The sequence below is a fragment of the Podarcis gaigeae genome, assembly GCF_964106915.1.
Source record: "Podarcis gaigeae genome assembly, chromosome: 6".
Taxonomy (NCBI): Eukaryota; Metazoa; Chordata; class Lepidosauria; order Squamata; family Lacertidae; genus Podarcis; species Podarcis gaigeae.
This window is the reverse complement of record NC_139682.1, coordinates 40047169-40071939: the sequence shown is the minus strand read 5'-3', so window position 1 is coordinate 40071939 and position 24771 is coordinate 40047169. Positions and strand designations below refer to the sequence as shown.

Sequence of the window (24771 nt, the reverse complement as noted above, 5' to 3'; positions counted from 1 at the left end):
TTTTTAAGCCTCACATGTTCAGATGAATGCTTGTAAAAGAGTTTTGATGGGCCTTGGTGGAAAGAGAACTGCATACAGCTTTCATTGGACAAGGATAGTCTGGCTACAGTGATCAATGCAGTGGCAAGACTTGATTATTGTGTTCTACGTGAGGTTACTCTTGGGCCTAGTCCAGAGGCTCTAGCTGGTGAAAAATGCTGCAGCTAAATTGTCAATGGGGACAAACTATCGCAAACACGCAATTTCAGTGCTCAGAAGTCTGCATTGGTTGCCCATACACTACCAGGCCAAAAAATTAAATTTTTTTTTATTAATTTACAAGGCCTTTAACAATCGGAGCCCAGGGTACCTCAAGAATTGCCTAATCTCTTTTGTCCCTGCCTGATCATTGTGGAGTCATGGCTCAGATGCCCAGCTCATATCCACCAGAAGCTATATCGTTTAGTATTGTAGGGCCAGTTTCATGGAACTCCCTTGCAGATGAGGTTAGGGAGGCCCTGCCTATTTTGTTGTTCCAGCAGCCATTTAAATTGAAGTTTAATTTTAACTGGTTTTTATTTTCCGTGTTGCATTCTTTGCAAACGACTCTTGTAGCTAAGCGGCATATAAATTGTTTAAATGACGTAAGTGTGGGGCAGAGAGGCCTTTTCTTTTGCCTTTTGGTGGGTTACAGGGGTTAAACAGCAGCACTTGAATTGCATGCTCTTGGCAGTGGCAAACATAATACCCCAGGCAGCCACAGTAAGGTGGGGTTTGTGAGATCCCCCAACCTTTCAAAGCAAAGTTGTCCCTCTGAGCCTTGTTTAACTTCAAACATTTTCACTGCGTTACACTGACAGATGCTCAAAATACCCATGACTGACATTCCATTTTGAATGTTGGCATGGCATTTTAGCATTCTCAGCAGTTCTTGGGCAGCTGAAAGAGAGATAAATGTTGGCTGTGAGGAAGGGTGCAAATGGAAAAAGCCAGAGGGGTGTGCTGGTTGCCAGGTTCTTTGCAGCCTTGTGCTGTGAACCATGCGGCACCGTGGCTCAGTCACACTTTCATCTGTTTCTTGGCTGGATAGGAGGTGTTGCTTCTGCAGCTGCTATCCAGGCAGGGTGCACTGAACGACATGCCAAGAAATAAATCCCTGGCAACAGCATTCAATCGGCACGGAGAATAAGCCTCCTTAAAAGGGAGCTAGATGATGATGACTCTTCCCAACACATGCACACACGCTTTTAACAAATGCCCTACGTGTTAATTGAAGGGATGTTCAGAAAATGGAAAAGAGGCTGGCTGCTTAATAAAGAAATCAATGCGCTAGTCAGCAGGGAAGTGCTCTGAATATGCATTCAGTGCAAATGTTCAGAGAAGCACCATCTATGCAAACAAAACTGAATTTGATCCAAAGCGGTACAGCCAGAAAAACTCGCCGTTCTTTTGGTAAATACCATTACTGTTGAGGGTGGTGGTCCTTTTTCCCTAAGTAGCCTCAAGACATTCTTGCCACATGAGATCAAGTTTTAAAATCCGAGCAAGCAGAGCTAACCTCCCTCCATTTTAACAATTCGCTCTGTACTGTAGGTATCATTGCTCCTAATTCACCCTCTTCCTCTCATTCCTTCCTGTCTTCTGCAGTTTATCTCAGTTCAGTGAAGACAACATGATGGACCCCTACAATTTAGCCATCTGCTTTGGGCCCACGCTGATGTCAGTGCCTGAAGGCCATGATCAGGTCTCCTGCCAAGCCCATGTCAATGAGCTCATCAAAACTATAATCATACAACACGAGAATGTCTTCCCAGGACCAAGAGAGCTGGAGGGCCCTATATACACCAGGGGTGGAAGCACTGAGGATTACTGGTACGGTAGGAGATAATGGGTAACGAGTGAAGGGGGTATATAGCGCTAGATTGTAGTCTGACTAGTAAATTGCATATTTCGACAATGCTATCGTTTCCCCGTTTCAAATGCTGGCCCCAGAACTTATCCCGATTGTGAGTCACATACTGAGCAGAGGCAAGATTGGTGAGGTTCACAGTCCTGAGTGCAACAGATTTTCCCCACCCTAAACCTGCAGGCCCCGAAGATTCAGAAAGCACATTGCATGACTGCACTTCATTATACCAAAGGATAATGCCCATGAAACTGTCCATAAGGGTGTTATGGTAATTACCGTAATCTGCTGGCGAAAGCTGCACAGCAGACACATAGCCTGAATTCATCGCTGACATTCTTCTCATTTTTCCACATGTCTTGAGCGACTTTGCTTCAGAGACAAGGTCAGTAGCAGCTGAACTTAGGAAGCTGCAGCATGGGTTAATTTCAGGGCAGCAGCAACAAGTGGGGGAAACTTGAAGCCTTCCTTTCTCTCCTGCCCAGTGCACAGGGGGCCTGGCTGCGCATTTAGTCTGAAGCCCACATCTGCAAACAATTCAGCCAGAGCAGCTCCTGTCATTAGATTGGTGGCGGGGGGGGGGGGGAGTTGTAGTGGTGGAGCAGCTTGCCCCACTATTTTACCTGAAAAGAAGAATGTGAAAATAACCCGCTTGGTTGCATCTTCATCAGAACAACCCCTTTCCTCTCAGCTACTATGCACAGTGCAGACACTGAACCCCAGACTGCAAGGCCACACAGCACATTCTCGTACTGTATTCATACTTCCAAAAAGTGGAGCCTTTCTTTGCTTTCGTTTGCTACTGATCTTAATTTTATTTTGTTTAGTTAAGCCCCTTTTGCTATTTACTCTTGGTCGCAAAATGACTACAATACTATATGAAAATATGTGCCTCCATTAGTGCCTTTACTTAGAGTTTTCAAGATACCACACAGTGGTATTTGCAGCTGGGAAAGAGGTATAGAAACTAGTTTATTGGTATTTCAGCAGCTGGTGTTTAAAAGAGCATCAAAAATTATGGAAAATGTTTGAAGAAATCAAACTTGCTGACTTTGGACAATGGGCTCTGAAGTGCCCAGCAGACCTTGGTGATGATAAAAAAAATTACTTGTGTTAAAAGACTTTGTGAAATTATACAACCTACAGTCATGGACAGTTGAAGATCCTTCTTGTACTGGAATGAAAGAATTTGCCAAGAAATCCTAAATGTTGTATCATGAATTTTATGGTTGTAACCTTCTTTCTGGACAGATATTATCTGTATCAATATTTCTATTTTATTTTTATGAAAATAAAAATTGTTATATAAAATAAATAATGATGGAAATATAATATGATAAGTATAATATACCTAACATTATGCACTTTGTATGGCTTGCAAACAAACTCCGTATGAAAGGCTGCTTCAGAAGCCATCTGGTTCCATTATTCTCCATGGATTAGGCCAGGTTTATGCCTTTCACTTAAGATTTTCACATTTCAGTCCTGAAGCAATTTGCAGTGGCTATGTCTCATTGCATCCTCTCTCCCTCCCCCCCTCTCTTGTCACAATATGATTGCTGTCCCAAAATCATAAACAGTACAAGGTGGGATGTGGGGCAATGAACAATATTTTAAGGAGAGTTTTAAAGTTCCTGGATCAAAGAAGATAACAGATTCAAATAATGCAGGGAGCTCTCAATTTGAGTGTTTTCATCTTGTGGTAAAGAGAGTAAGGGACAGAGTATTCAAGCCTGAGGTTTCCTTCTAATCTTTCTGTGCTCTCTCTCTCTCTCTCTCTCTCTCTCTCTCTCTCTCTCTGTGTGTGTGTGTGTGTGTGTGTGAGAGAGAGAGAGAGAAATGGTGGCAGAGCAAAGTATTGCCTGAAGAGTACCTCAGATATGTAGCCTGCTGAACTAAAAAAAATAGCAGTAACCTTGCTATCTTGCCCACCTTTCTTTTTTCTTTTTAAAAGATTTGTATTAGTTTTCAAAAATATAAACATGACATCAACAGAACAATTGGTTTTTCCCCATTCCCACCCTCCTCCCCCCTTAACAGAAGACTAATGCATCGTCAGTGGGCGCCAATCATCAGGATGTTTATTTGAGTGTTTTAGAAAAATGCATTATTCAGGACATGTACCCTCTTAGTATCTCAGATAAAGCAATTGTTCATACATTCTGTTTCCATTGTGTAACATGTATCTTGTTCAGTTTTCATTGAACATGTCTTTGATTGCTGGGCAGATGCTCCTCATCCTTTTCAGTATGAATGTGAAGAATACCTTATACATTGCAGGTGTTCTGGGGTTTCCTTTCATTCTTTTCGACATCTATTTATCTCAAATCTATTTGTCTTAAATGGACTTTGAGTGCCCATTTAATTTTCTACCATGAACTTAATTTCCATTCACTTCGGATGTCCATGTGCACCACAACCCTTGTGCATGGTTCAACATTTTGGGGACAAAGTGTAGTGAGAAGTTTTGATTTTGTGAAACATTGGGAAACAAATTGGCCTGCACACACCACAAGACCATTTATCCAACACAAGGTGATAGGAATGATTGTGTTTCTAGAAAAAACACTAGGTCATGTGAGTTCACCAGACATTTCTTCCCTTGAAGGCAAAGGAGTTCAGTTCATCATCTTATGTTCAGAGTAATTAAGCTAGGAGAAATACAACCTTTGCTTCATAAGTATCATAGGATTAAGTCATAGTGTGTGGAGGGCTCTGAACCTCAGAGGTTTCTACCATACATGGCATAGGGATCCCCTAGCGGCTAAGCTAGTTCTCTCAACATATTGTAACAGTATTTCTCATCGTAAATTTCTTCTAGTGTTCTGCCTCATTGTAGTACAGTACATAAATGGCCACATAAGAGTTAGAAAAACAATATCTCTTTCAACCAAGGAAATTAATTCTGAATGAGAATTGAGCTTGTGGGTGGGGGCAGGAATGTCATGGGATCATATCTTTGCACTGTACATCAGTACATATTTATAATAAGCTTCATTATCTCAAAATCTGAAATGTTCGCCATTGCCTTTAAATGTCTTACTTACCATGCTTTGATAAATATAGGAGGACTGCCTGTCATCTCCTAAGATGCAGATTCTGGATGCAACTCAAAAGCTGGGGTTTCATATAGATTAACTGTAATGAGATGTTCCATTTTGTTCAACATGCATATGCATACACACACTTTTATTAAAAATGGCGGTCAGTTAATTCCTAAAAAAGATGATACAAAGCATCCCACTGTGAAGAAATCTGAGGATTTTAGAGAGACCAAAAATCAGTCTACAACTGTACACAAACAAGTAATTTTTTATTTTTTTATACCCCGCCCATCTGGCTGGGTTTCCCCAGCCACCCAGTTGATATTGGTATAATCATAATAGGGCAAAATCGTGCCTTTTGATTAATACTGAAGTCTCTGTAAATGTCTAAATTGTCTTATCTATTTCCCATTTCTGATCTAGTAAGCTACAAGGCTAAATATAGTCTACTGCAGGTGTCATGCTCAATCACAGAAGAATTCTGTGCCCACTAAGGTCCCCTTTCCCTCCCAGTTATTTTTAATGGATTTTTGGGTGTGGGTGGTTGTTCAGTTCAAAGTGTACCTTTTGGGGGGCTGGGAGGGGCGGTTGCTTGCTTTTTTGTCTACTTTATTGGGGTGAGGGCCCCTGTTTGGGGGGGGTTCTGAACATCACCAGTTTTAATTCTGTGAATTGGTTATTTTGTGGCATCCACAACAGCTTCTTACATTTCCAGATCTACCCCAAAATGAGGGGTAGGGTGGCATAACAAATCCTATCTTTCCTTCCAGATGTACTGTATGGGTACTTAGCATGTCAGACATCTACTTACTGGGGGGGGGGAGAGAATGGGAGGACAGTGGAGGCTGATTCATTAGGGTAAATGGGGCACTGCCCCCCCAACTTCAGTCTGTGTTCAGCCAAATCCACCTCCCCCAGGGGATGGCCCTGGTCAATGGTTTCTTCCTCCTTAGTCTCAGTTTTGCCTTTGTAGAACTAAGCAGGGAGGAGGAGGACAAAACTAGAATTTGCTGTCTCTGCCTTTGCCTCCACCCACCATTTGCCTCCCTACTTTCTCCCCCACCACTCCCAACTGGCACCAGCCACCACTGTGGCTTCCTCTCTAGGTTCTACACATGCACCCACTCCCCTTATCTTGCTGCCTTGACCAAGGGATTTGGTGGAAAGCTAAGTCCGGTTATGGAAGTGTACAGAAGCTGTCTAGTTCCTATTATATCCTGGTCTTCTCATTCAGGGGAACAAAGCTCTGTTACGCCCTATCTCTGGATGTGTCTGCATTGAGTGCACAGCACCTATGGCAGGCTAGATAAAAAATACACAGCAACTATTATTTTAGTGGTCTGATATATTTTCACAACTTGTGCCAAGTGCCATCTGTATCTGGAAGAGCTTTTGAGGCTTAATGGTGGGGGCAGCTTGGTGAATTTTTTAAAAAGGAAAGAAAAATTGTGCAGGAGGGGGAAACTAAACAGTAGGAAAGCATCTAGTTTTTCCAGACAGAATCATAATGTGGAATTTATTGTTCTGTTTCTGCAAGCATTGCAGCTTGCCCCTCTCTTGAACATGTTCCCCCAGGCAATTTTGGATCACATAATATGGGGAAACCCTGTTGCATGAACAAAAGTCCTTGAGTAGGCTTTGACTTCTGGGGCTGTTTAGGTGAATCCCACCCACAGAGTTGACAGGGACTTCAAAGATCTTCTAGTCCAGACTCCTAATGATGCAAGAAATCTACTGCTGCAGAATGACTGATGTCCTTTTGAGTTGGGGGATTGAAATTTGAACCAACATAACTAAAGTATTTACTTGTCTATCCTGAGCCTTGGGCCTGACGCAGAGTATATGGAACAAAATGTGTTTATTTTGCTGGTTCAGTTCAGTTCAGTTTATGAACTGCCTGACAAAAATACTATCTAGATGGCATACACAGTAAAATTGGGGGGGTGTAAAAGAAACCACTCAATAAAGACATAAATCAGTAAAACTGACCCACATTGGTTTAAATCCAGTCACACAATCCAAGATAGACACAAAGCCACAAAATACAGCCCAGCTACAAAAGCTAAAATCTGAACATAATGCCACCATTCGACAAATACTATAATAAAACAATAATAAATAATAAAGCCCCAGTGAACAAAAAAAAGTCTTTTCCTGATGTCAAACCTTTGTGAATTGACCTGAGATCTACAGACGGAAGGCCATATACAAAATTAATTAATTAATAAGATCTTATAAAGTAGACAAAACTTTAGATAAGTTTTTCTAGCAAGAGCATTCCACGAAGGGGAGGCCACTACTGAAAAGGCCATCTCCCTTGGAATTACCCTCCATTCTGAGAGGGAACTTGAAGAAGGGACTCCACCGATGACCTCAGGGCCTGGGTAGGTACATATGGTAAGGAGCATTCCTTTAGGTATGGGGATCCCAAGCAGTGTAGGAGTCAAAGCTATCATTTTAAATTGTTTGTAGAGAAGCCATTGTGAGACAGGCAAGGGGGACTTTAGTTATTTAATTAAGAACTTTTTCTACCATGTCACAAAACTTGCAAAGAATTTACATCTTAGACAGGTCCCATTCAGAGCTTAGCAATGTGAACGTCACCTCATGTGGCACCCGCTGATAGACCTTCAAGCCTTTGTTCCCAGCTCTCACACAACACACCTCATGCCCCATGTTTTTCAAGCATTTCATGGCACCAGCTAAACTGTTAGGAGGGCCCATAGCTCCGTAGTACAGCACATGCAGACGATTCCAAGTTTAATCACCAGCATATTCAGGTAAAAGGATCAGGTAGCAGAGACCCTGGAAAGCTGCTGCAAATCCGAGTAAACTATATTGGGTTAGGTGGACCAAGAGTCAGATTCACCGTAAGGCAACTTCACATGTTGACCTGTGCTGGAGTAGATGGACCACCACATATTCTTCGGGATGTAGGACCAGGACATGTGCCTCCCATCTTCTGACCTATTTCAAAAGCCCCATCTATGACACGTCTGTGTGGTGTAGGAGCTTTTGTCCCCCCCCCCCCCTGCAGAGTTAAGCTTAAGGAGAGAAGTTACTATTGCCACCCAAGCCTCAAAAGGTTGCTACTCTCCAAACTACATACTTTGCATGTCTCCATCAAACATTGCTCTTCAAGTAAAGTAAGTAGAATAAAGTGATAAAGTAAAGTACATTGCTCTTCCACCCAAAAGTTCAAGTGTCATTGGGATACCCCTGGTGCCACATACCATTTACCAGCCAGTTCTTTTCTTTTTTGGAAAAAAAACCAGGAAAACATGCCCCGTCAACGTAGCCCTCTCTGTCTTTCTTCTTGCAGTGAAAGCCCCCATGGAGAGACAGCCTCCACAGAAGATGCAGCTCAGGATATGGTCACTGAACACCATACCAGCGATGATGGTAAGAAGTTGTTTGACAGCTGTTTCAAAGCTGGCTGCCCATTTACTTTCAAGCTTGGCATGAGATGGGAAAGCTGTTTCGGCAGGTGGGTGTCATCCCTGTGTATATAGGCTTATTGGACAAAACAGAAATTACCAGCAAGGCAAGGTGGGTTTAAGATATTTCCTCATGTTTCTTAGCTAGAGCCACAAATCTGGTATGCCAGTTTTAATACTTCACTGATCACAAAGATTTCAGTGAGCTGTTGTCAAGGTAGCAAGATGGAGATGTACTACAGGAGAAGGGCTGTGGTCTCTGAATTTCTCTTGTTAACATCTCTATGACTTGCTTACTTGAACTATCTGGAAATCCAAGTGCACAGTTTTAGTAATTAGGCTGTGTTGGCCTCTGGCATGGGGCTCTTTTTTACTCCTGTTTTCCTGCCTATGATATTAAACCATCTTAACTCTGTGTTAAAGCATCTTAACTATAATCTGTAAGCCATCCTAGCTGTAATCATCAGGTAATCATGAAGTTTATGTTAATAGGTTTAACAGTCGTGCCTTAAGACTGAGAATTGGATTAGATGGACAATTCCATTGTCTCTTGCTATGTCAAGTGTGAATTGCAATAATGTTGGAGCCTTTCCTGGTCCATTGAATGATAATTAATGGACAAAGACTAATAGGCCACGCCTAGGTTCAAAGTTGAGAGGAGGATCACTGGCTTTTTGGACAGATCCTGAAGCTGAGGCTCCAATACTTTGGCCACCTCATGGGAAGAGAAGACTCCCTGGAAAAGACCCTGATATTGGGAAAGATGGAGGGCACAAGGAGAAGGGGGCAACAGAGGATGAGACGGTTGGACAGTGTTCTCGAAGCTAATAATGAGTTTGACCAAACTGCGGGAGCCAGTGGAAGACAGGAGTGCCTGGCATGCTCTGGTCCATGGGATCACGAAGAGTCGGACACAACTAAATGACTAAACAACAACAACAGGTTCAAGGTTGAAAGGAGGACCAGTAGCTATTTTTTATCTTTATCCCCCAGCTGTAGTGCAGGCCTGCTGGGCATTAGAGGTCATTATCCCTCACCAAGCTAAAGGCTAAATTCCAAAAGGGAATATTGGAAGTTAAGTGGCCTGCTGATTTTGGTATAATAAACAATTGCTATTTGAAATATACAATTCCCTAGCTGGTAATAAAACGCACAATGGAGGCCCTTTTTTAAAAAAAAAAAAGAAATGTGTTAGTTGGTGCCAGAAACTAAACAAGCAAGAGGAAAACAGGGAAGCACACAATTCAAGGAGTATTCATTTAAAAAAACACTCCAACCCAGCTAAAAACAACCATGATTTGTTACCCAGGTAAAACCTTGTTAACTAGTGTGAGCTGATTACTCGAGCTCTCTGTCTACAAACTACTTTGCAATGCATAGTTCAGATAACTCTTTCTCTTTCTGGAAAATCCATTACTGGATTTTCAGTCTTACAGATGTGCTTGCTTGGCCTTCAGCCAGTCTCTGTACTTTGCAGCCTTGGGGGTAAAGCTCAGTTTCTTGGTTCGAGGGGCTCCAAAGGCAGCGGTGCTGAAGTCTCTTTGTCTCAGACACATTCACCCTGTACTTCCTGAGAGAGCCTACCCAGATCACAATTGTCTTTCCCCAAAGAAGGGCTTCCTCTTCGAACAAGCAACTTTTCTGAGGCATAACTTAAGTTTTTGCCTGATTCATGCTGTTGGGCTTTTAGGTAGTGACTTATTGCATAATGAAAATCAGCCAAGGAGAAAGGCTATCCAAATGGAGAGTGAATTCAGTAATAATAAAAATGTCTTTTTGAATGAGTGTGTTCATCTGAGCCAAGCAAAATTTGCCAAGACTAGGAAGGGAGGAAAGAGCAAGGATCAAGACTGAGAGGTCAATTGTAGAGGTCATCAGAGGTGGTAAGGTAGAAAGAAGTGGGATAACCAGTCAAGAAAGAGAGGCAGAGGTAGAATACAGTGGGTGGGATTCAACTAATGAGTCCTGTCAGCAGATGCCTTCCACATGGACTTCTGCATATGCAACAGGACTTTCCTCCCCACCCCCTGAGTACCCGGTATTTCCCCTGAAATTGGCTCAGGAAGTTTAGGAGAGGTGGGATCACTTCATTCGGGAAGCCAAAATGCTTGTGCAAATGGAACAACCCACTTAGCATGATGTTGAATTCCCCCCAAAGAATTAGAGTGTAGACGAGAACCATGGACTGGATTACAAAGGCGGGGGGGGGGGGACCTCAGTGCAGGGAGACTCTGCTCATGATCCTTATTGGGATTCATTGCTTGGGAACATAATAATTTGGAATAACTTCCACCCTGTGGAGGAGTATGTCCAGCAGGCCATTCCACTGTGCAGAAACAAACCTGTTTTTGCCACTAACTGTATACTCTGCAGGGAGCTGCAGGCATTCTTGGGTCCCTGGTGTACCTATTACAATACAGTTTCCAAGCATCTTCTTCACAACGTTTATTTAGACTGCATATATTTAGGTATCCACTGAAGAGGATGTGTGTGTGTGTGTGTGTGTGTGTGTGTGTGTGTGTGTACTCTTACGTGCACACCTAGGTGAAGAAACCCTTAGAGCCTTTACTTTGTCAATAAGCATAGAACTGTAGAATTGTAGAATTGGAAGGGACCCCAAGGGCCATCTAGTCCAACCCTCTGCAAAACAGGAATCTCAACTAAAGCATCTCACAATCTCATGCCACCCTGACGACAAGTCAGACCAAAGGCCTGTACATACCTTAGCTTCATGTGGATTGTGAACCCCTTGTGCCTCATTTAACTTCCCCTCATGCAGCAGTTGGCAAGTTGTTCTACTGCCACTTTCAGGCCCAGCATGATCCAGATCCTAAGAAGCCATTAAGGTCTCAACAGGCTCTACCATTTTCTGACCTGACTACTCCCATCTGAGCAATTCTTTGCATAGTACAGAAAATACTGTGTGTCTGGAAATCCTGTGGACCAGCCCACCTGTCCTCAGCTGCCAGGACAGTTATGTTGAGTTCACCATAGAGATAAGCATCCGTGAACATTTCACTGGTAGCAGTAGACCTCTAAAGCTTTGGAGGGTGTATAACGTGCTTCTAAATGGCCTGGCCTCATTTGCCAGGTGCATTTGACCTCCAGTATCTCAGCTGACAACATATATAGATATTTGAATTCCTCACTTTTATTTTACTTTTTAAGGTGAATGGTTTAAATACTGATATGCAAATTCATTGAAATGTTGTTTATTTTTCCTGCAGAATGTGAACCTATTGAAGCAATAGCCAAATTTGACTACAGCGGCCGAACAGCACGTGAGCTCTCTTTTAAAAAGGGGGCTTCCCTCCTGCTTTATCACCGGGCCTCTGACGACTGGTGGGAGGGCCGTCACAATGGAATTGATGGCCTGATCCCCCATCAATACATCGTTGTCCAGGACACGTATGTTACCTCTTAAGACCATTGGGGCATGGTACTTGGATAAACAGGGCTCAGATTTAATTTTGCTTCTGAGGAAGAGGATGTCTAGTAATGTCTATTTGCGCCTTAAAGTATTAGGAACAAAGAGTTGGGAAGGATCTAGCCCGGAGCTTTCCAAACTGTTTGTCGCAACGTGTTAGTGCGTACTGGTAGCAGTGCGTAGTGTGAACACTCCCCGTGCTGCTCCCAGGACTGGAAAAGGGTTAGTTTAACCCCCAGTTTGCTAGTCAAACTGAATTACTGTGTCATGAAATTTTGTGTGTCTAAAAAGTGCGTCACTGACATCAAAAGTTTGCAAAGCGCTGATCTAGTCCAACCCCCATGCTTTAATACAGGATTTCGCAAACATAACATTCCTGGCAGATTAGCATCCAGCCTCTGTTTAAATACCTCCAAGGAAGGAGGGTACACCACTTCCCATCAGACAGCTCTAGCTGTTAGGAAGTGTCACCGAAATCTGCTTCCCTATCATTTCCACCCATGCGTTCTAATTCTGCCCTCGGGAGCAACAGAGAATAGGTCAGCTTCATCTGCTGCATAGCAGCCCTTCAGATAATACAAGGTGCCTATCATGCCTCCTTTCAGCACCAGATTTAGGGCAGTGTGGGTGGTTCCCTCGCACAGGGTGCTAAGCCAAGGGGGCGCAACATAATATTAAAAGTAAAAAAGTTTCTAAAAAACAACTGTACCAAAAGGGATTGGGGGGATTTTATCTTCACTCATATTACCATATTACCAAAGTCCGCCCCCCCCCCTTAACCTTTTTGAGGCTAGGCATGCCCAGGTCTTCCAACTATTCCTCATAGTTGGTTTCCAGATCCCTCAATGCTGCCCTATACACATGCTCAGCTGCTTCATGTGATCATATAGTCAACATCACGCCCCCCCCCCAAGAAAAGAGCATCTTAGTTTTACCAGCTGCATTATGACTGCTCTCAGGATCCAAGAACACCACCCAGCCTTTAAGTAAAGCATTAAAATGAGATCTTGTAATTTGAGAGCATTAAAAAAACCTGATGATAAAATTGTTCCGGCTATTGCGACTTCTACTGTGGCTTACCTTGAGGATGTAACATAGGTTTTGTGGTTGTGGCTCTTTTCTTCTCTAGTGAGGATGGAGTATCAGAAAGATCAAGCCCAAAATCTGAAATAGAAGTAAATTCAGAGCCACCGGAAGAAAAGGTGACTGCCAGAGCTGGTTCCAACTGCCCAAGTGGGAGCCATGTTGCAGACATTTATCTTGCAAATATCAATAAGTAAGAGTTAATATCGGTTTTGTATTACTACTCTTTAATGTATGTGTTGAGCTTTGGTTTTTCCCTTTTGTTTAGTTTTGAGCTGTTGAACTAGTTTAGCTTATTTGTATTGTTTTATGTAATGTTTTGTCGCACCGGGGGGTATACTACTAGTTGCAGCTCTGACATCCAGGTCAGTAGGCCAACATTTCGCAGTACTGAAACACTTCCCATTTGGCTGCCAATAATGTTGAAACTGTTTGTTTCAATCAATCATTTATATTTTACATTTCTAGCCCACCTTCCCTTCAAGTAACCCAAAGCAGTGTGCCTGATTCCTGCCCTGCTTTCCCCCTGTAATAACCCTATAAAGTAAATAACCCTATAAAGTGGGCTGAGGGAAGCTGGCTGGCTTCAAATCACCCAGTGAGATTTGTGGCTAAGTGGAGAGTAGAACCTGGGTCCTTCCTGTTTCTGTTCTGACGCGCTAACCTTCATGGTGGCTTGTTATTATAAGCAGAGTGGAAAAGGTGATTTAGTTCAGAATGTTTATTTTGCAATTTCAGTATCCTTTCATTGCCTTTCTGGGATTCCTGTGTTGAAATGCAACTTCAATAACACGTGATCCCCACCCACCCCACCTCCTGCTTCTTTTATGGTGACAGGCAAAGAAAGAGACCAGAGTCTGGCAGCATACGAAGAGCTTTCCGTCAAAGTGACAGCCACGGGCTGCCCAGCTCCCTGGGAGAACCAGTCCCACCAGGAGCTGTGGCCAGTTCACGTCCCTCCTCACAACCCATTATGAGCCAAAGTCTCCCGAAAGAGGTACCAGATGCATCTTCCATCAGTGGCCATGGGAGCCTCAATTCGCTCAGCCGACATGCCTCTCTGAAGAACAGGATAGATAGCCCCCACATCCGGAAAAATGTGACCACTGGAAGGTCAAAGAGCTTTAATAACCACCGGCCCATGGACCCTGAAGTCATTGCACAGGTAATAAGAAGCTAGGCCAGGTTGAGGTAAGATGGGGCTTAACTTGCATACAGTGGTAAACAAATATCTCCAGCCCATGTTACCCATTCTGTTAAAAAAAAAAATCTCCTTTGTGAATTTTGATGTTGACTTTTCACTAAAACATTCATCTAATACTCAAATATGTTCCAGCTGTTCTGTGAATGTTGTATATTTAGCAACATGTGTTATTTGATATCAATATTTTATATTTTGCTTCAGTATTTGCTTCAGATCAGGAAGCGTCCCCTTAGAGGTGATCAAAACAAGTCAAGTTTTGAATTCTGAGGTAACCTCTGAATTTTTAAAATTCGAACATTTAAATTTCTGTTCAGTTCTAAAACATCAGCTCGGTTTGTGATTGCTGCATGCCTAGTCAATCAAAAAAGCATGGAACAGCGCCTATGTTTAATCAACTTGAGACCAATTTTCAAAGATTCATAAGGGTTAGAAACTACCTGCATCAAAGCATCCCAGTTAAGATGCATTTGATTGAGAACCTTGGCTACATGACCAAATTTTGATCACATGTGACTCACTTAAACTTTGAGTTTCTGCTCTTCACATGTCCATGAGGAAATTGCTAAAACGTAGAAATGGATAAAGCCATGGGAATTTAGTGCTCTTAGTTTAACCCATAGCAAAATACTAACGGCAGAGTATGTTTCCTGTTAGTTTTAGACAGTCTTCCCCAATCTGGTGTCCTCCAGATGTTTGGACTACAACTCCCATGATTATGGTTTTAGAAAACATAAGCAGTTTTCATAGGCAATGTAGAACAGAGGGATCTGGCTAGATTCCTGTGCTTTGAGAAACAGAAGTCCTCTAAGGTAAGCAGAAAGCCATTTAACTGTGTCTTTTTCTGCTCACCCAGGACTTTGAGATACAAATGTGAAAGGGACCACAGACTGTCTAGAACTCCTGCATTTTTATATGGTGTATACCTGTTCCATTGAGTTTTATCATCTTGTATAATACACTCAAATCTCTTGCCACCCAAGGGATACACCTTGGTGAAAAGTGCATGGAAACATACCTGCTTTAACACTATATATCCTTTTTCCTACTGTTCTGTTTCTACAGTTGATAATGTTGGACCTTGCTGAAACTAACAGTCAGGGAATGAGGGCCATAACACCATCATAACCACTCTCCCCAGTCCTGTTTTTTATCTGAATTAAAAATCACATTTTATTTCTTCACTGTATGCTCTTTCCACTTATTGTCATCATCCTCATCATCTAACTCTGTTTCCCCTAAATCATTTGGGATAAATGTTGGCAAAGGCTTTGGTGAAAACAGAGCTATATGCAGTGTTAATATTCTATGCTTTCAGGAATCTGTGTTAGAATCTCAAAGCCCAGGATTTTTGAAAAACTGAGTTTTTGTTGCCTCTGTTTTGAACCCACAGCCCAGATCTGTGAGTTTGTTTAACTGCACTTAGAGGTTAAGGGATCATGAAAAGAACACAACAATCTATCCTGTTTCCATGGAATTTTTGTAGTAGCTTTGCTCTTTCTTCTCAGTTTCAGTCAGTGATAAGGAGCTACCTTCAAACAAAGCACATCTCGTCGTTTCTGTTGGCAGTGATTGTTTCTGTTGGCAGTGATAGGGGATGGTTTCACTGGTGTGTACACAGCTGTGGTTGGATGTGGGCGCTGAGACTTTTAGACCATGTTAGCGTAAAGCCATCATGTGATTCCCCTCCTCCTCTAATTTTTGAAATGAGCACTGTTTTCAAAGAAGCTTGATAGTGCGACATTGGTCCAGAGTGGAACACAAGCCCACAAAAATGTGTTCTTTTGGACCACTAAGGAAGCCTTGCATAATTTTTTTTCTCAATTAACTACTCCATAGCCACATAATGTGTTTTCACCTTCTAAAAACCGAGCGGGAGTTTCTCTTCAGTGCAAAACTGGTTCACTACAAAAAAAAAAATCTCATCATGTGTCTGCAGTTGCAGAATATATTAGAAATCATTTGTTTAAAGCTGCTCGAGACTTGAAGTATTCTGCCACTCTTCAGAAATGGCAATCCATCTAAGTCTGTCAGTGCTATGCTGTGTGCTCAGAGAAGGTTTTGGTTCTTGGTTTCCTCTCCAGCTGTAGGTGTACTGCACTTACATGCTTGGCCAGGTCTTCTGCTTTTCACTATGTGATGAATCTGTCAAAAGCTCACACGCACTTGAATCTCATATTACAAAGTTGGGCATTCCAAGAAAAGAAACGGGGTGAAGGAACTCACTAGGCTATCCGATGCTGCTGTTGTTTGAATGTTTGGCTTTTATACCTCCTGGTTGTGTGCAATTACTTTTATTTCATTGTTTATTCTGCCTTAGGGCAGGTGTATAGAGATAGAGATAGATACACACACACACACACACACACACACACACACACACACACACACCCCACTCACTTTAAAGGGGGGGGGAACTATATAACCACTTAATTCTAAAGGGAGAGAAAGAAACTGTATTAAAACATCAGAGAATAAAGTCCCTTCGAATACTAATAGATAATTCCTTGAAGCCCATTATCACAGCATCCAGAAATCTGGTCTTGGAAATAAGCAGGCACACATTGTCTTTATCTGTTGTTCCATGCCACCCATTGGGGTGTGGGGCATGAGACAGATTTCTTTTCCTGTCCAGTTATTTGTTGTAAGGCACTCAATAAGAGCAGAACCAACCACCAAGTCATTTACCATTTGGGCTGCAATCCTGTGCCCATCATGCATTCTCATCTCACCTGTTTCAATAGCATATGATTCATGCTGGAGTTGATGCTGAACTTTTCATAAGGCATTTCAGATTCTTGGACACCACAGATTGGATTGTAAATAGAGGTCACCATTAGGGCTGGATCTTGGCTATACTAACCAGCCCTGGGAACAGGATCTAGCTTCTACAGTTTCTGCCTTGTCTATAATACATATTGTGGTCCTCTTCTGAAAAGCTGTCCTTTCCCCTTATGGTGCATTTCCTCCTTTTGTTTATATGAGAAGGCTGCATGTGGGTTATATCTTTTTGCAATGCTTTGAATGACATATAGCAGCCTCTCTTGCCTTTCAGTTAAATTCTGCTTTTATCCACCCTCCTCTTTTTGCCCTTATGTAATTTATTGTTTCCATAGGGAAATACACTCAATAAAAGAAAAATGGGCTGCATTAAATTAGAGCTCCCCTTTCATGTACTCTCAGGTGTCATTTCAAACAGTGTGAGCTACACCTCTTGCATTTGACACCAGTATCTCTGAAATCTGTGTTTTGCTTTAAGATCTTTTCAGACTGTGATGGGAGGAATCTGGTTACCGTCTTTGGTTCGTCCTCCTCCTTGACTGATTTACCTCCATGTGTGCCTTAAAATGCCTATGAGGAAACGAAAATGTTGTAGCCAAGATGTGAGTCATGGAAACGCTAAATCATTTGAGCTCTCCAAGAATCATATTGCACCAGTCAAGGCCACATCTACAGCTGAACTTCTAAGCAAACTTAGGTCATGATCCAGCCAAGATCTTAAAAAAAACAAAGGACTTGATGCTTGTTCCTAATTGTGACCTTTGCATTATTTCCTGCATCTTTCATGTGAAGCAAGAATGAAGTGTCATATAAGCAACCTTTTTTCATATATCTTTTAAAAACACTTTAGAATAGCAAGTGGCTTCAGTGAGGAAATGCTGATATGTGTCACGTTCCAGATTTAGAGTTGCATATTGCTCATTTGCCACATAGTTAGCAGCAAAATGGGTTTCTACACTTTTTGAGGAGTCTGTTTTCTCAGGCATCATTCTTGTTCCTCTTATCCATCTCCTTGCTTTCCAAGCTATTATCTACCAGTGTTTCAGTCATTTCCTACCAGCCATCCGACCAGGGAAAAGGTTTAAAGAAAAGTGTTATTACCTGGAATGCACTCTGGACTGAAATTCCGCAGCAATTTGTCTTGAGTACCACACATAAAGCCAACATCCCTACCAATGATAAAAGGCACCAAGCTCAGAATAAGATCATAGAGGCCTCTTGGTTTGCTGAGCTCTAGTTCTTAAGGTTTCAAAGAGAAGGGAATTGATGATCGGAAAGGAAGGAGGATATAGCTCCAGTCCACCCATGCAGCTTATATATGTATAAGCTGTATGTATAATCTAGCTAAAGTCTTCAACTCTAAATACAATAGTTTTTTAGTTGGTTGGATGCCTGGCCTCATACAGTTAGCAACAGGCTGGTCCTCTGGCCACATAGTTTCCCACCCTGTCCATATTACCTTGCAGGGAAGGGTGATAGTGGGACTGGTCATGCCACTAGGAAGAGATTTTCCATGCCATATTATTCCTCTTACGACAGGAGCAGCATCTGCCACTGTCTGCTTTTGCTTAATATTTTTGAGACACCACAGAGAATTAGTCGAGCTGTTTTCTAGCTCCTTTAATTGCTTCCAACGTCTCTCTTTTGCAGGATATTGAAGCTACTATGAACTCTGCTCTGAATGAGCTGCGGGAGCTGGAAAGGCAAAGCAGCGTGAAGCACGCGCCAGATGTTGTCCTGGACACCCTGGAGCCGTTGAAAACCTCCCCTGTTGTGGCCCCCACCTCGGAGCCTTCCAGCCCATTGCATACTCAGATCCTCAAAGACTCTGAACCAGCTTTCCAGCGGAGTGCCAGCACAGCAAGCGACATTCCCTGCGCCTTCAGGCCAGCAAAGTCCGTCAAAATGGCCGCCCCGGTCAAACCTCCAGCAACCAGGCCAAAGCCTGCGGTTTTCCCCAAAACAAACACCACAAGCCCTGTGGTTGCCTCAGCATCTCAACAGTCTACTGACAAGTCCTGTACTGTCTGAACTTGAAAGCCTACTGTGAATATAGCAATTTTTTTTGTTTTGTTTCAGATGACGGGACCCTGTTAAGGAGATGTTAGAAATTTCTATTTAATTAGTATTGAACTTCTGCTAAAGATTAGTTTGGAAGTTACCACGCCAGGGATTCTCCCGACAGGAAAGCCCCAACTAATTAAGTCTCATTTTGCACCTCCCATCACCTGTGATGCTAGGACATCACAGCTCTGTGTAGCCCGAGACATAGAAAGTCTTGTATCAGGTTGCTGTGAAATCAGTGAGGAAAAGACAGAACTGAGTGGTAAACAGTCAATGCCTTGTTTGAGCGTCTGGTCACTAAGGGAAACCGTCAGGGTCATCTTTTAGAGGTTAGCAGAAAAGACTTCTGTGCTTCAACCACTACAGGGATACAATACAATATTGTTCACCCATGGATGTTTTTGATCTCACTGGTTTAGATGGCTGGGTATGCCTGGGGCGTATTTTTGTGCACTATTACAGTGCATAATGGTGCCACACAAGGTCAGGTCAGTTTCCATTACAGCCTGCATCATTTTTTTTCAGGGGTCCATGTTCTCAGACATACGTTTTCTGTCCTGTGTTTAAAAAAGAAATCATGAAAAGCGCACAAGCTTAGCCTTGGTTTAAATGAGGCATATTACATGCACATATGCATGTGTTCATTTAAAGTTAAACTGATATTGCAGGGGAAATAAAGAGCATTAGAGCTTGCATGGTTAAACATCCCCTACTTATATCTTTGCTTGGTGCTTCCAGATCTAAAAGCAGCGCGAATGCTTTTGAAAGGAGATTTTCAAACAGTGTCTCTAGAACAGCCTCTCTGCACTTTCATGGGCACCCAGGAGACAAAACTGAAAACATAGGTTAAATTTTGAAAACCAGCTACTACTGATCAGTCTTTCTCTGTCTCTCTTCTGGCATTTCCAAGTGTGTACATCTTTAATCGTCTTTGCAAAATGAGATAGTTTCAGGCCAACCACTCCAGTTCTGAACAATCATAGACTCAAGATCTGGTAATCCTAGTTAGCAGCTTGACCCTGCTTGTCTCTGTCTCTCTCTTCTCTGCCCCACATCCCACCCCCTCCTCAGCTTGTGGCTCAGTCTCCTATGAGCTTCTAATATGGCAGCATAGGGCAAATAAATTAAAAGCTGTTGTGGGACATGGACATAGTCCAGTATTCAGCATATTTCTGTGCCAGGTCACCATGTCTATAAGTACAGACAGTAAAATGAATCATCTTTACATCTGGCATTTACAGTGATGGACTGCAATTGTTCTGAATTCCAACAGACTGTATGGACTCATGTTTGCATTGAATGGGAATATATTTTTCAAGAGGGTAACCATTTTAAAAAAGAAGAAATGCAGACTTCATAAGCAACTGGGAATTTCTCTGCTGCCTCTATCACCACCAACCAAAGGAACAATGAATTAATATGGATTCCATCACCCTTCTTTGATCCTCAGCTGAGGGCAAGATAAGGAACTGAAATGTGTTTTCTTTCATTCGCTAGGTCTGAACTGCAGTCTGTTTTCTTGTGGTTTTATGAATGAAATCGTTGGTATTTGATATTTTAATAGAAGCAAAATACTTAATCTTATGTAAACAAAATTGCAGTAGTCTTCAGATTAATCTAAGGTTGTTAGTCAGACATTTTCTTTTAAGCTCCCTACAAGTTAGGGGGAAATTGTGTTGTTTTTTTTAAATTATGTCTAGAAAGACTTGACAATCTCACAAACGGTGGTAGAAACAAAACCATGTAAAATGTTTTTTGCATTTTTTTAATGGAGGGGCAGTTCTGTTCCTTAACATTTTACTAGCTGTTGCCTTTTAAATACACAGACATCACCCACCCACCCACCTCACTCCCTGGTATGTGTGTGCACATTACCTCTGCATCTTGGACCTTGGCCAGCTCAAGTGAAAGACCTGAGCGCTGCAACCAGATCATTCATTCTCAGGATGGGACAGACTTCTAATCCAGGAATCTTAATTCTTTATTATTGCTGCTTCTTCTTCTGCTTTTTTTTAAGAGAATAGTGTTTCACTCAGGCAAAACTACTGTTTTTTTTAGTTTTGTAAGTTCATGTTAGGGTTTCCAGCTTCTTGGCCAGAGCAGGGCTTCTGTGCCTATAGCAGCAACGTGACAGTTTAGTTAGGTGCAACCTTTCCCTTTCCTGCAGCACACTTTAACTAGTGTCATTGGAAGGCACATGGGGCTCCCTTTAGCACAAGGCATTAGCAGGCCTAGTGTTATGTCGCTACCCAAGGTGGGGTGCAGGGATGGAGGCAGAATTTATTCATAGGAAAGCTATTGAGCACATGCTAGCAATGCCTTATTTTGTCTAGGTTTTATACCATGCCTTGTACCAGTGAAGGGCATGCCGACCACCCAAGGCACATTGGAACAAAATGAGATTTCAAGTCTTCAAAGTGTTTTGGTATATGGGTGCAAACTGGTAAAAAAATAATGATTAATGGCTTGATATTTTTATGACCTTTCTGTATATAACTTGCTTCCCCCCCCTTTTTTTTGGCTGAACTCAGCACTAGGGAGGACCTACTAAAAAGGAAGTAGAAATGTCAAAGGATGTACACCATATCATATGCTATCCAACCGGAATTTTAAAACATGCACCATGATCTATATTGAACATGTATATGTGAAAACAACTTTCCACAGGCAAGCTCCAAGGAATGTTCATTATTTTTTTATATTTAAAAATTGCTTAAATTGCTTAGTTTAAAATCTCTAAGTTAGGCAATTTGGATCAGTTTCTCTTGCATAGATTTTCATGCCCTTGCGTTAATGGAAAGGGCGCTTCCCACATATCTCTGGTACATGAATTACTGTGGTTAGGGCAGCCTTTGCCAACCCAGTGTCCTCCAAATGCTTTGAACTACAACTCCCATCTGCCCCAGCCAGCCCATGGAGTTGCAGACCAAAACATCTGGAGGGTACCAGGTTGGCAAATTCTGATTTAGGGCATATCTTCATTACAAACATGCCCATACACAACATACAGATACTCAGGTTCACTGGAAAGAGGGCATGACTTTTTAAAAAACAAAAAAACCCAACACCACCAAAACCTGATTTTAATGCTGTAGTCCCATTCAGTTTCCACACACCCCAATGCTAAAACATCGCGTTTCCCTTATATCTCTACTGACTGAATGGTGAAGCACTGGATATTAAATAACACTGTGATCATGAACAAATCTATCCTTTACATACTTATTGAGGGGGGCGGGAATCCCCCAAACCCTCATTCTCTTACAAGTATACAGTTGTTTGAATAATATTCTGTTCAGGTAACTTCCTGCCCCACCCCCAATAGAAAGTAGAAATGCCAGATGTGAAACAAAGCAGGGGCTTTTGCTCTTCCTACAGCCATGGCCAATGGCATTTTGCTTTCTTTTGATGAGCCTCCACGAAGGTTGGGCCCCCTGGCTGGGCGAAAGTCAGAATTTCCCTGAAGCTGCCATTGCTGCCCACAAGGTTCAGTCCTCCAAAGATTTATGTCTCTGCATAACAGTGCATAACGTCTGTATCTGTAACTCTCTGTAACTTTTCACTTGAACAGAGCACTGTTATTTAAGACCAGCACAATTGCATCTCAACTGTCTTTCTGATTTTGGGCTGCAGGTGACATTAGTTGCCCATCTTCTCCAAATTGCTCCCCTATTAATGATCTGAAACAGGAGGAGCATACCAGGGAGAAGAGAGACCCTCCACAGTTGACCCCCCCCCCCCCAAGTATCATTCTCCCTTCGGAGTTTGCTAAGGAGTCCAGGGTCTCTCATTTCCTCTAACATGTCTGCCTCCTATGCCTTCATCTGGTCTGCTTCTGGATTGTTTCAAGAGGAAAGGGAAAGAGTTTGTCTGATCATATCCTTCACTGGTTTGGACTTCGCTCCTAAGGTGCTGGTATCTCCCGATTCTGGTATCTGGCCCTGTTGCATGGAAAACACTAGAGCCTCATGAATGTAGCCGTTCTCTTTGATAACAAATTTTAGCTGTTTTCTGGGTCACAGTCCAAAGGGCTGAACACCTTTCAGGACTAATCTTTCCTTTCACTGACTTTTCTAGGGTGTAATGTATACTGTGCTTTAAAATACAGCAAGCTTTCATTAGGGTAGCTACAAAACTATAATGAAATACGTACCTAAGACACAGGGAGGAAACTGAGAACCAAGTTTCTCTTTGCTTATAAGCCTGCAAAGTCATATATGAGACATGTTTACCCAGAAAGTCTCTGGCTTGAGTGTCTTTTAGGATGCAATTTCTCAAAAGACCAACACATATGTGTGTGTCAAGCAAATGGTTTGGATGTAAATGTGGTGCTAAATTGTCTCAGACATGGCTAGGAAAGATGGGTCCTAAAAATTTGTATTCCTGGGAAGAATTCTGCCTTGCTTATAGCTTTATGAATAGCTTCTAGAAATGTTTTCCCACCTCAGATAATTATGAATGAAGCTTGGACCGCACAATGCTTTGGAAAAGTCAATCTTGCCTCTCTGCTGCATAGCGCACAACCAAATATGCACGTGCAGTAGCTGCTTTTCGAAGGTTTCAACAACTTTTCCTGTTTGAATGCTTAAATGCAAAAGAAGCAAAATGTAATAGAAATTTCCATCATAGTTGATCTGGCAAGCATGAGGGAGTCTATTTAAGGGTCTGGGTTATTGCTTCTTTAAAATAAAATAATAAACAATATGTGAGCTTCCAATGCAAATATTTCCAATTTTTTTTATTTAAAAAAATGCAATCTTAGAATCGCCTTTGAACCAATATCTTTCAGACTGTGTTTTCTTCTTTACAAGTGAGATGGTCCATATGATGGAAATAAAGCTTCAAGTTATAGTGGGACTAGCAAGATTTCTCTCTCTGGAAGTTGAAGGCTATAATCTGCCTAAACAGAGCTTCCTGGATTGGGCTCTGCGGGTGCCAAATTGCTAGAGCAATATACTTAAAATATGAACAGGTGACGTAAAAGACAGTAATCCATGTAGCCAAAATGCTAACACATATATATATTTGGAAAAGGAATCGCAGTGATGTCTTTATTCTACTGTATGTAACACAGTTCAGTTGCACAGTCTAACAGTCTTCAATTTTTATGTTTTAAAATCTAATCCTGCAAAATCAGGTTTGGGTCCATTCAGTGCATTAGATTATATGGGTTGTTGTTGTTTTTAAATTAACAACTGTTGTTTTAATGGGTTTGGAATGAAATGTTCTTGTTTTAAAAGCAATTTTCCATTTGTTTGTTTATCTTCTACACCAATCTATATATATGGTGTATATATTTTCCTTTCAAAGTAAAAAGAAAAAGAAAAAAAACCCAAGCAAATTGTAAAATTGTACTTTGTATATATACTACTATGTACAATATTGGAGGTACATCTCTTCTTTCTTTTTGGTACAGTATTGTACAGTATTAGAGGAGTAAATGTGTTGGAACTGTTAAATCCGTGCTAAGGGGAAACAAATATATCTGTTGTCATTAGCAATAGTTTTGGAAAAATAAATGTTTGGGTATGGTGGAAGTGCTGGCCTACAGACAAACCTGTCTGATGTCTGTTCTGTGTGAAATATGTTTGTTTATTTACTATTACATTCACAACCCGCCTTTCCTCCAAGGTGCTCAAGGTGGGAGATAAGGTTTTCCAGTTTCCCATTTTATCTTCACCCCAATCCTGTGAGGCACATGAGAGCATAAGAGGGGCTGCTGGATCAAACCAATGGCCCATCCTGGGCCATTGTTCTCATAGTGTCCAACCAGATGCCTATGGGAAGCCAGGAAGCAGCAGCTGAGCTCAACAACACACTCCCCAGCTACGATTCCCAGCGACTGGCAG

The 24771-nt window shown here is 42.0% G+C and overlaps 1 protein-coding gene and 1 long non-coding RNA gene across 9 annotated transcripts in view; one reads left to right on the top strand and one right to left on the bottom strand.

The window, feature by feature from the left end:
- Positions 1-24478, top strand: part of SRGAP2 (SLIT-ROBO Rho GTPase activating protein 2) — a 201514-nt gene extending 177036 nt beyond the window's left edge. For 6 of the 8 annotated variants that reach the window (XM_083745469.1, XM_083745468.1, XM_083745467.1 and 3 more), the window contains 6 exons: positions 1627-1851; positions 8252-8331; positions 11594-11774; positions 12923-13069; positions 13714-14041; positions 18509-24478. In XM_083745469.1, the coding sequence (XP_083601595.1) occupies positions 1627-1851; positions 8252-8331; positions 11594-11774; positions 12923-13069; positions 13714-14041; positions 18509-18889 (1342 nt within the window). In that variant the 3' untranslated portion in view covers positions 18890-24478. Of the gene's footprint in view, positions 1-1626; positions 3201-8251; positions 8332-11593; positions 11775-12922; positions 13070-13713; positions 14042-14281; positions 14349-18508 lie in introns of those variants that run through there. The other 2 variants (XM_083745470.1, XM_083745472.1) reach the window with 2 other exon arrangements.
- LOC310847667 lies at positions 9546-11587 on the bottom strand. The gene is made up of 2 exons (XR_014565957.1): positions 10899-11587; positions 9546-10797 (listed from the first exon to the last, which is right to left on the bottom strand). It is a non-coding gene; the product is annotated as an uncharacterized lncRNA (long non-coding RNA).
- Positions 24479-24771: the final 293 nt, after the last annotated feature.